The sequence below is a fragment of the Apteryx rowi genome, unplaced genomic scaffold (assembly GCF_003343035.1).
Source record: "Apteryx rowi isolate R43461 unplaced genomic scaffold, aptRow1 scaffold_135, whole genome shotgun sequence".
Lineage (NCBI taxonomy): Eukaryota > Metazoa > Chordata > Aves > Apterygiformes > Apterygidae > Apteryx > Apteryx rowi.
The window spans coordinates 1,462,016-1,474,282 of record NW_020447586.1 but is presented as its reverse complement, the minus strand read 5'-3'; the positions used below and the strand labels follow the sequence as shown (position 1 = coordinate 1,474,282).

The 12,267-nt window shown below is 38.3% G+C and overlaps 1 protein-coding gene across 2 annotated transcripts in view; it reads left to right on the top strand.

Moving 5' to 3' along the window:
- PRRC1 (proline rich coiled-coil 1) overlaps window positions 1-12,267 on the top strand; it is a 31,005-nt gene that overhangs the window by 8,299 nt on the left and 10,439 nt on the right. For both annotated transcript variants that reach the window (XM_026056964.1, XM_026056965.1), the window contains exons 3-5: window positions 2,341-2,721; window positions 3,997-4,160; window positions 8,092-8,194. In XM_026056964.1, the coding sequence (XP_025912749.1) occupies window positions 2,341-2,721; window positions 3,997-4,160; window positions 8,092-8,194 (648 nt within the window). The remainder of the gene's footprint in view (window positions 1-2,340; window positions 2,722-3,996; window positions 4,161-8,091; window positions 8,195-12,267) is intronic.

The following is a 12,267-nucleotide window of genomic DNA, read 5'->3' as shown; positions in this document are numbered from 1 at the left end:
GGATGGGGGGCCAGAGAAGTAATCCCTCCCATTACAGTGCACACTTCGATGGTGAGCACCGATGAAGAATAAAAAAAATGAAAACAAATTACACTGTTGTAGGGAATAGCAGTAAACCTGGGTAATCACTTGTTTTCGAATATTGTGGGTGGAGATCAAAGCTATGCGGCCACTTGGCCTGATTTTTCAAGAATATAGACAGCAGACTCTGAATACCGAATATTTCATTTTCTGACACATCTGGTATTATGTTACCTCCAGTTACACTAGTGCAACTCCACAGATTGATTCTGTAGTTGATGTTTAGACTGTGACCTGTGACATGTTTGAGCCTATGCAACAGATTACTGTAATCAAAAATAGTCATTTTTGTTTTTCTGGATTAATTTTCTGGCTAAACTTTGTTTAGTGAGCAAAATTGCCTCATCCAAGGATCAGCTGAGGGCTAGACTGAAACAGAGGAAGGAATGAGAATATGAAACTGGGTACCGGGAGCTAAGAAGTGCTCAGCCTGTCTCACAGAACCACATTGTTGAAGTAACTTCCCCCTTTTCCCCCCCCCAATCCTGTAGATAACATATGAGTATATATCTTTCCAAAAATATAAAAAAAGTTTGTTAATTTTTAGTAAAGTAAGTAGTTTTGATTGTTAATTTGGAGGAGGTAAGCTGGTGTCCTTTTCATGATAATTATTCGTGATGTCAACAATGTGCATGGTACACACGTCCTGCCCAAATGCATTGTCCTTTCACACATCACCCTGGGTGTTTTGCTCAGGATACAGGAGGTGTATTTTTTGCCTTTTTATAGCTCCATTTGAGCTAGCCTGTGATCAGACTTCTGGACACCAAAAAGTAGATTTTTCTCCCACATTCTCCCTACTTCTTCACACTTTCTAGATCTCTGACCTTGGCTATTCCAGTGGGCATTTTACTTTGGTTAAAGCAAACTGATACACCATTTAAAAGAAGGGGGGGGGAAAGGTATTTCTAATGAAATGTGTGTTTTATTCATAGATAGCAAAAGGAAGTTATCTGTGATTTAGATAAGTGACAGATATCTAAATGCCATGCCTTGCTCCTTGCTGTACCCTATATTTCTTTTAGCAATCCTTGAAGATTCACCTGAATCTGGTGAGCAGGATTTTTGCATGTCTCTTGGATTCTGCAGCGAGTTTCTCTGCCTTGGTTTTAGCAGATGTGTTGGAGAAATAGCTGAATAACCTCGGCATATATTTTGTGTGTCTGTGTGAAAACAAACAAACAAAACTTCGAAACTCTTGACTTCCCTTTTAGTCATCATCAGATGGTCAAAGATCCCAACTAAGCGATCCCTTGCCAATTTGGCAGAACCTATTTTTTTGATTTGGCCAGCAATTTGGTCAGTGATAGTTTAATGAAAGTTCAAATTGTAACAGTCCTCCATCGTTCAGTCTCATTAAAGTACTAGACTTTCTTCCTACCTCTTCACTGGTTTTGAGCTCACTTTATGGAGAGAAAAGTGAAATGGTGTCTGAAAAACAGCGTGGAGACTGCAGTTCAGTGCAGAAGCAGAATCTGTGATATTAGTCAGAATCATGAGCTCCTTAATGACACTACCTTTTCCCAGTTAAATCTTCTGCTGTCTCCGATATGTGCATTTTCAACTATTTCTGAACTGTAAGATTTTCATTGGAGTCATCTTCTACTGTTTTTATAGTTTCTCTGTGTATTAATATTTTTATGGGATTCATATGAAGAGTAATTACTCTGCAGTATTGAAATAAAACAGTCACTGAAGTGAAACATGGCAGCAATTAACATTATGACAATACTATTTAGAAGTCCAAGACAGAACATACAGCAGTATGTATCATACTTGTAAGCTTAAAAGAAATTCAGGTAGCTTCTATTTAGATCACATTTCTTTGACTCTTCCATCTCAGCACTGATGAAAAAGTGAGTAAGTCATAACATTCTTACTATGGATGGGTACTTCCTCCAACATCATAATTTCTATTTATTCAGCAGTGACTCAGAAAGAGTGGTACTAATAGAAAATTCTAGGCAGACTTCAGCTGCTGTGAATTCAATAGTCAAATGTTGACTCATCTTGTTCTTTTTTAGCTTACGACAAATAGGGTCATGCAGGAAAGAGGGACATGGTTTACAGGATACTATCACCAAAAATTGAGTGGAATCAGTGTTGTGTGCAGCTTTAAGCAGAATTGAAATTCATTTTAAGGGTGGGGGGAAAGCAGACTAGAGCAAAACTGACATACTTGTTCAGATATTTTATAAATAAATGGATTTCTGAGATTAAGGCTCAGCCTTTCTAAAATGCCTTTTTTTCTTTTGCCAGCTTTGTCCAGTCCCCTTGCTACACCAAGCATGTCGTCTTCTGCATACTCTCCGCCCTTGCCAGCTGCAGTGTCTCCGATTCCTCCTATGATGACTTCAGCTCCTCTTCCATTTGTGCCTTCTGCAACCATTTCTACTATTGCACCACCTCTGACTCCTGCCCCAACTCCTGCTGCCCCTTCAGCTTTTAGTACCTCCATGTCTCAGTTCTCTGCACTTCCTCCGTTAAGCTCTACTCCTGGCCCTGGTCTTCCTGCACCACCCACTGGTCCCCCCATTTCAGGGTTTTCCATGACTTCAACTTATGACATTACCAGAGGTCATGCTGGTCGAGCACCACAGAGCCCACTGATGCCATCGTTTTCTGCACCTCCGGTCACAGGTAACCTTTTGTTCATGCTCTTTGTGTTTGTGAGAGAGGATGAGGGATCTCCTGGGTGGCCGATTCTGCCACTGTGCTGGACTCCTGCAAGTTCAACTGCTGTATTGTTCCAGGTACATCTGGTTAATGTAGCTGCACACAGAAGTGAGAGTAGCCTTTAAAATAGTCATGATCTAGGATAGAGATCCTCCTTTAAGAGAGTTCTCCCAGGGTCTGGGCTTACAGAAATATCTTGGTTTGTGAGCTGTATTTTTTATTAACTTACCCAGGAAAGCCCAACTGTACATATGTATACATCTTTCGTTTAGAACAGAGAGTAAAGTTCAGCCATTATATTTCCATAGTATGGTATCTTAGGCCATAATCTTATCATTTTCAATTTTTTGTTTATCTGTAGCAGACTGCCTGTCACATGACACAAGCTTCTATTTCCTTTTTTCCAGCCACTGAATTTCATTAGGACCACTAAAAATACATGCCTTCCATGCAAGCAGTTGCTGTAGTTGCTGAATTGATGTCATTTTCTGCTAATGGGATGGAAACTTGGCTGTTCAGTTGTGATTGGGCTAGGCTTTTACTATTATTACTGATACCTCTTTGAAGTGGTCTGTATTAGGAACGTGTTTGAAAAGACCTATCAGTTGTGCAGTGAAAAAAAAAAAAAAAAAAAAAACAACCTCCCAATTAAGGCTAGTTTTGGAAAAACTATTAAAATAGGCCTCAATAATGGGGTAAAGGGTCATGCTTAAATTTTCTAGTATTTGAGTTTCTTTTGTTTCTCTTTAAAACGAGTAAATCTTTCCATTTGTTTTCTCCTTTTTCTGTTCCTACTAATTTTCAGCACTCAGATTTAGAAAATTTCCTACTTTGCTTCTTTTATTGTGTATGAGAACATTCCTATCTCTTTGTTTAGAGAACAACCCATTATTCCTTTACTGAGGAATTATTATTCTTAAAATGTGAATACAATAAAAAGCACCACTGCTAAATTAACCTGCTAATAAAATCAATTTTAATTTTATACATAATGTGCAGGCAGGGCAGTGTCAATTCTGTTAGTACATATTGTCTAGCTTGTTTACGGTAGTTAAATCTGCTAATCTTTAACATGCAGAATTGTTCTGGGTCCTTCAAGAAATGAAAATGAACCAGCCCAATATTCTTCTATTCTTCCTGCTCATTTTCCTCTTGAACAATTGCATGTTGCTTCATTATAAGAAGTTAAATTCAGTAAAAGAAATGAACACTTGTGTTGTGTTTTATTTCTCTTACCAGGTGTTTTGGCAGATCCTGTTACTCAACAAGCAACTTTCTCATCACCTTTGGCTCCTGGAACCGTGAGTGGTTCTGCAATCACTTTTCCTGAGGAGCATGAAGACCCCAGAATATCTACAGCCCAGAGTGGAGCTCCTGGTGGAGGACTGTGGGGATTTATAAAGGTATTTTTAAATCTGTTACTGTTCACAAGGAAATACCATTTTTACAAACTGTGATAGGACATAGTTGTGGAGTTTTGTTTTTTTTAATGTGTGTCAATATCAATCCTATTTTTTCTTATGCCTCATGTGCAAGTTGGCTGTATTTTAATAGTAGTGTTTGCTGAGGCTGTGCTTTTGCCCTTCCTCTGTATGGAAGAAGGAGGACTGCATAAATATAGATGGTCTAGGTTCATTTTAGTGCTTGTGACAGGAAGATATGCATACTTAACAGGTTCTGTCACTGGTTCTTAAACCAGATGAAGCTTTAGAAACTCTTTAAGGTTCTAGAAGGCGCTAAGAACTAATTCTTATCTCTTTCTGAATCCAGTCACTGTGAAGTAAGGTGATTTACCTGGTCAGATTTCTTTAGATATTTATTTATCACTTCCTAATGAACTGAAGTTGACTTCTATGGGATACAGGTCCTTCCTATTCTGTAACAGATCAATCTCTTCAATGAGAGACAAATAAATATCTCTTCTGCCAAAGGGACGTTTACCTGAGAAGTGTCTAAGATACTTCGTAGGATTGTTCTGCTCTACTAGAAGGCATGAATTATACAGTGCAAAGCAGATGCTCCTTATGGAGCAGTCTGATCATGCTGAGGAAACAAACAGCAAAATTTACTAGTAGAATTCCATCAGCCTTACCTATTTGGAGCTGTGACAAATGACACCTGTGAGTAGCATCATGAAGACTGTGGCAAAAAGATCTAAGGGCTATGCACGAACACTGAATTGTGTTCAAGAGTACAGGAAATACTGTTGCTAACTCGTACTAAATGTGAAGGGAGAATAAAAATTGATGTCCCAACAGGAATGCAAAGTCTTGGAGGGACTTTCAAGACCTTTAGAATATGCAAAGGTGAGAGAAAAAGCTGTTTTTGACATGGCAGACTGTTAGCCCTGGCTTCAGCGGTACATCTCTTGACAATGATACAGTCTTAAAGAGCTAAATTAATCCTTCATCAGTACAGTGAGAGCACAGTTGTTACACTGCACTTTTCAAGGAGAGATGTCTTCTCATGGTAATGAAAATATATGTTCTTTCTTCCTTTAAATAATAATGTCTTCTTGAAATTTGTGGTTGATGCTAATAGAAGAGAGAATATTTCTCTCAATTGTCATCTTGCCCTTGATGTTTGCACTGAATGGTGACATTCCACAAGAGAACATTGTTCTTGCGACATGCCTCTGTTGCCCTGTTGAAAGTACTAGCGCTTGTAATTACAGATTAGTTGATAAGCCAGTCCCATCCACATTACTGTTGCCTGAACACCAGTAAGATTCAAAAGGTATCTTGTCTTTATTCTTAGAGAAAGTGCATATCTTGAACATCAGTACTAAAAACTACATTTAGGTTTAAGTAGTAAGCATTCCATCTTTGGAGTGTTCATTGACGTCTTTTTGAGAACTTCCAAGGTGGGAGAATGAGGAATTGTTAATTACACTGAAGGCATCAGGTTCTTGCTGTGTGTAATCAGTGCATATCAGATGCTGCATCTCCCAAAGATCAGCCAGAATCTAGGAGACCAGCTAGTACTCAGTGCAGAAATTCATTCTGGATTCCTCATTGAGTAACTTGCATATTAAAGTTTTTAGCACAGTTAGCCGTGTTTCTACTCCTGAAATAGTCTGAACAACCTTCCTTCCCCCCCGCCCAGTGTTCTTAAGAAATTAAAATCCTTTCTTCCAGATTTCCTTCAGTCTAGGTGATATCCAAGACTCTGAAAGCCTCAAATTGACAAATTAGTGGACTAGAATTGAATGAGGCAGTCTCAGTTCCTTGGATCTGTCAAAGATGGCTAAGCAGTCTCACAGCAGTTCCAAAATTGTTTAGGCATGATAACATCAAAGAGAAGCTTGGATACTAATACTATACTTGCAGTCATTGCACCTGATGATTTGAATATTTGACCATTGGAGCAAGGGAGATAGTCAGGACAAGTTCCAGAAGATTTGTATTTGCAGCCTGTCAACATGGAAGCATTCTCCATTTGAATTTGAAGTTTGGATTTATATCAACTCAGTAGAAATTCCAAACTTAGCTGCATTATGGCTCACAATGCTGCAATAACTTTATTTTTTGCATTGGTATAAAATTACAGATTATTTCTGCTTCCTTGCAGTAGGCTAATGAATATAAAGGCATCTTCCACAGGGAGAAGCAGCATCTTCCTGCTGCTCAGGAACCTGATTATCTGTGAGATGTATAGCAATGTATTTTTGATTAGTTAGGCAGCCAGGCTGGAAGTGATGATTGGAGTAGTGCTTGCCTTTGCATTGTTGGATAGATGCTAGAGCTGGAGCTCCCTCATTTCAATGATGCTGTGGATCTCACTGAGGCTGAGGGCACTGCATGCCCTCGGTCTCTGTTCAAACAACAGGCAAACTTCAAGCTGTGAGAGAACTGGAGGAGGGATATAACTGCCCTGTCCTTGATGGCCTCCTGTGTGTACATGAGAAACCACAAGAATATATGTATTACACAGTGAATGTTACCATTCAGAAAAGTCTTGGGGGTTGTGTGCATGAGAAATGAGTGCCTGCTGTGGGGTCTGGCTTGAAAAAGTGTAATTATGCTAGCGTTAATAATTGTTTAGTATTCTTTACCAAATTGTGCTCTCAAGCTTAGTGCTCTGCACAATGGTGAGAAGAATGCCTGGACCCAGTAACAAAATATTTCAGTGTGAGGCATGAGATATGATAATCCTTATTACTATCTATACAATATCTCACTAGTTTTATGAATGTGTTTTTTTTTTTTTTTTTTTTTGCTAAACTTGCAACAAAGAAATAGAAAACATTCATACTTGGGGGGGGAGCTTTGCTGATCAGCAGTTTTAATTATCTCAAAATGAATTCTTTAATTCTGCAGTTCTCTGAAATATTGTGTAGATATACTAAGCAAGCACTTTGCAGAAAAATGTATGTGTACAGTGCTCTCCTGTGTAATGTTTGCCCTTTAGTGAAGCAGATATAAGCATATGTAGTTTTAATATTAGATTTAAAGCAGTCTGTTTGCTAAAGAAATTATATAAAAGTTTTCGCTTAAAATAGTTTCAAGTGCCTTATCTCTCAGTGATTGAGTGTTGGTGTCTTTCTTCTTTCACCCTGTGATCTTATCTGAGTTTTTGTAAACTGTTGTGAAGAGATGCAGACATTCATCAGGATTATTTGCAAGACACAGGACAGTGTTTGTATTCATATTTAATGAGCTTTTAAGTCTGTCAGCAGCTCCACCTACGATTTGGCTGGAGAGTGTAGAACATGTTTCCAGTATTGTTTAGAATCTATTTATAAATTGAGAACTTTCAGCTCTGTTGCTTCAGAAATATTTGTTAGTAATGGGCCATTCAAAAATAGATCCCATTGTCTTTAAAAAGGTTAGAAAAGAGGCTCTTCAACTTAAGTTGGCACAGTCTAAATCCAGCCTCTTAATCTGATGATTAAGTTTTATATACGTGTGTGTATACGTGTGTGTATACGTGTACACATATAAAAAACTATAGTTAGTATTGGGAACCTACAACTTTATGCTTGAGGATTCTGGTCCTGGATTATAACTAGATCAAGTGTGCTGCCTGTTATCATTGACAGGGATGTTTTTTGCTAATCCTTTAAGTAATGTGTTAATGTGGAAGATGATGATAAAGATGATATTTGAACTCTATGTTGTAACTGAAGAGTCATGCAGAGTGATAGTCACCTCCTGGAACACTTGTGCTGAGGAATGCCGTACAATAGGTGTTACAGAGTGTATATGTGGTGAGGAAAACCCAAAGCAGCTTGATATTTGAAGGGTGAGGGTGGGCTTTTTTTGGTGGTAATATTTTGGGGGTTCTGGGGAAAAGGCAGAAGATTAAATATGCAAATCTGTTTGTTGAATTTAGGGTGTAGCTGGGAATCCCATGGTGAAGTCTGTTCTTGATAAAACCAAACATTCAGTAGAGACCATGATCACAACGCTGGATCCTGGCATGGCTCCATATATCAGTACGTATTTGTGACAAACCATTGAGTAACAAATGTAAATCATAAATAGGCCAAAGTGATAGTAAATGATAAATAGGTCACAGTGCTTGTACACTTGCGTATGTGGTGTGTTGATTTGAAGTCACAATATTGTGTTGATTTCTCAAGTGCATTATCCAGTGCATCGCTCACCCTGGTAGAGGCTTACTGCTCTTCCACTTTCTCTTGAAGTTCATTTGGTTTCTGTGTTTCGCAGCAATTTAGACAGTTGCACGGTTTTATCCCTTTAGTACAATTTGTGAAAAATGAGGAAGTTCTAAAGGAAAAAAACAGTGAAGAGATCTTATCTCCAAGTTCCATACGCTTATCTTTCTCYCACGGTTTCTGTGTTTGAGCCTGTTGTCATCTTACAATGTTGAGTTTAAAATATACCATCTCTGTCAATCCTATCAGGCGGCATGCTTGAATACTACTATGTAGGTCACCACATTAAGATTAAAAGAATCTGGAAGACAGTAGACAAGCTCAGAGAGACATAGGGCAGAGGTATTTGCCTTGCTTTTGAGCCTTCCATCTGTCTTGCAGCTGCTCCACTTTTCTAGTCTGATAGTATTTATAGTATTTTTAGGAAATTTGGCAAGTCTGAAATAGTTCCTGATTCAGTTAGCAGGATAGTTCAAATTTTAAAACAGTGTGATGAAGTCTGAAGCATTGCTGAGCATTGAGCCTGGAGGGAAAAGCGCTGCATTTCCATTACAGCTTGAAAATTTCTGGGAGGGAGAAACTTTGTGGTATTCAGTATTCTCTTCTTGTGTGATTAGAATGTATTATATGTCACTTTAGAAGTGATCTGACATTGCTACTTCATTAATACAGGGAAGTAAAGGCATAATTTGACCAGAACAGCTCCCTACCCTGTAGTACTGGCGTAAGCAGTCCTCCCTCTTAGTTGTGCCAGTACAGCTTTTTGTCTGGATGTAAGTGAAGCAGATCAGGAAACTGATTTGGCTGAGAAGTAACTATAACATTTTTTTATTGTTTTTTGTTTTTCTGGGCAGTTTTTCAGCTGGACCTATTCTGTGATCCAGCTAACCATGTGGCTGCACTATTGTACTAATGCAGCAGACAATATGTGGAATAAAAGGGGAAGGTGACCTAATTACTGAATAGTAGTTAATGGTCTTAAATTTAAGTGAAAACATCCCAGCAGCTCACTAATGGAGAGATAGTGAGATATGAAATCACTGAGAAGGCCAGCCAACAATTGAGAAAGTATTTGCTGCCAGGAGGAGCAGGCGACAATGCAAAGCTACAGTAAATGTTGATTATGCCCAGTTCAGGGAACTGTAGTTAACGTTTGCCTTGACAGTTTCTTTTTAAAGTAGGATTTTTCACAATCTGATGAGAGATCTTTAGGTAGTTTGACACAGTATTCATCAGACAAAATAGCATTACCTAAAGTAGGAAGTCTTTAATAAAATGCTTTGCTTGTAAGATTCAGTTTAAGTAAGTGAATTCTGTGGTTTTCTCAAAGTTTCTTCAAGTCATGTTGAAAATGAAAGCTGCTGTATACATCTTGACTGTTAGTATGCTGCGTTTAGTTTTTAGTTGCAGGCTGTGGGAGTAGGGCATAGATTTGGAAACTTAGTGTTCACTTCCTCCCAGAAAACACTTCTGAGATCAGCAAAAGTCATGTCCTCTACAGCAAACGACTCCACTTCTTTCTCCTCTCTCACCACTGCTGCATTTCCGAACAAATTTCAGATTCCTAACACCAAAGCCTGGAAGCACCAAAGCTTCTGGAGGAAGTGGTTGAAAGAAAGTTTTAATGTGAGCAAATATTTCTGAAATCACTTTCCTGAAAACAGCTGAACTTTTCTCTCTGTCATGTTGTGAGGATTTCAGTCTGAGGCAGGCACCTGGATTGGAAAACTTTTGCACAGAAAATATTTAGTTACAACATAAACATAAAAATTAATGCCTTTGTAATGAAAGGGGACAGTGAGTCTTAAATTATATGCAGTGCTGTCATTTCAACTTAAAATATCTAATGAAATCCCGTGCTCAGGAAACAAAGCTTAACTTGATGTGACAACTCTTTCTCTGAATTTATAAGCATCTGATTCTTATATTTTAGGTTTTAATATTTCTGTATTACCACAGTGCCTGACAGATCCAGTCAGAAACTATTTTTTTGTGTATATAATACCTTCCTTCCTCTTCTGTAGTATCTGTGATGAAAGAAGGCATGCTTTTGATATGTGGCGATCCTGAATTCAGAAGAGTGTAGATTATGTTCTGCTGGTGCAGAACACAAAGTAGGGATGGAGTTACCATTCTTATGTATGTTATGAGTTAGTCTTTAGTTACCTTAAAAATACTTAACGGTTTCTACCCTAGGGCACTCAAACAAGGCTAACTTAAGAAAAAACTTTGGTCAATTTTAAGCACTTATTTACTTACGTTCACTGTCTTGGTTTTATCATGAAGGAATTGGTGAAAAGAGATATTTGCAATAATTTCTTGATACTTAAAAACCTAAAAAAACCAACCAAACAAAAACCCTACATAGAATGTCTTTTATTACTGTTCTGTCATGCCTCTAGTGATTCTTAATAAAAAGAAAATGTTTCCTGAAATTGAAGTGTGCTGAATAATATGAGCTAAAGAATAAATTGTTCTTTTCTTTAAAATGTTAGATTCAGGCTTATTACTACCAACACGGGAATTTTTCTTAGATTGGGATAAATAGTGCGGATTTCATCAGCAGGTGTAATTAGGTGGAGTGTTAGTGTTTAGAAACAAAACCACTGGTCTCTTTTGTCCTTTTTTCTTTAAGATGTAGCTTAACTTGTTTTTATACAGTTAGAGGGCCTGAGAAATAATAGGTTAAAAGACTGATTCTTTACTGGTCTGCTACTTCTGTCAAAATGTTGATTTCACAGTTTAAACAGTGTCAAAGGCATGGTGCAAACATAAGGAATGCCCTATTGGGTCAGACCAGTGGTTCTTCTAGCTCGTGTTCTGTCTCCAGCAGCAGGAGATGCTATTTAGGAAATACCAGTCAATCTGGTGACCTTTGTAGTCCATTCTGCTTGGACTCCTCCATCATCCACAGTCACTGGGCAGGGGATGATAAAGGGTACATCCCTACCTATTACTTGTAGTACCTTTTTGTGAGCTTGTTCATGAATTTATGTGGTTCCTTTAAACTCACTAATGCAGTCTGCTTACGGAACTTTCCGTGGTGACATATTCCATGTCTGAAAAATGCTTAAGCTGTTCTCAAGAAATAGTTTGTCACGGACAGTCAGAGTTTATATCTAAAGTTTTCCAAGATTTTTGGATAAAATAAGTTTAGTTTGATAGTAAAAATGATCCAACTATAATACAGACAGATGTGTGTTACAGTTGAGGTCATGAGTCTTTTGGAGTAGTTTTAGATTTCTCTTAATTTATGAACTATTATGTTTTACGGTAAAAAGCTTAATAAAAACTCTTCTCTCTTTACGGTTTAATATGTTTGGAAATACTGTCAATTTTTTGGTTTCACATCTTAAAAAGAAAAAGGGAAAAAGAAGAGGGGAAGGGAAAAAGAAGAGGGGAAGGGAAAAAGAAGAGGGGAAGGGAAAAAGAAGAGGGGAAGGGAAAAAGAAGAGGGGNGAGGGGAAGGGAAAAAGAAGAGGGGAAGGGAAAAAGAAGAGGGGAAGGGAAAAAGAAGAGGGGAAGGGAAAAAGAAGAGGGGAAGGGAAAAAGAACAAACAAGGGAGCACAAAGTTGTGGCATCTTTAGAGAGGCAGAAAAGCAATAGAATGATACAGAATTCGCAGTACAAGGACACCTAGACAGTAATACAAGCTTTTGCAATTTGACAGTTGTTTATGGTCTTCTGTGAAATGAATCTGTGTTCTTGGTCCCTGTCATAAGGAAGAGTTTCTGTATCACCAACACTGCAGGGTATGAAGACGGAACCCTTCAGAAATGGATGCAAGAGTTATTTCCTAAATCCATGAATTGTCTTCTCAAATCAGTGGTCTTCCCCCCCTCCCCCGCCCCCACCTCATTCTCTGCCAATTTCTGAGCAGATCTTTCTC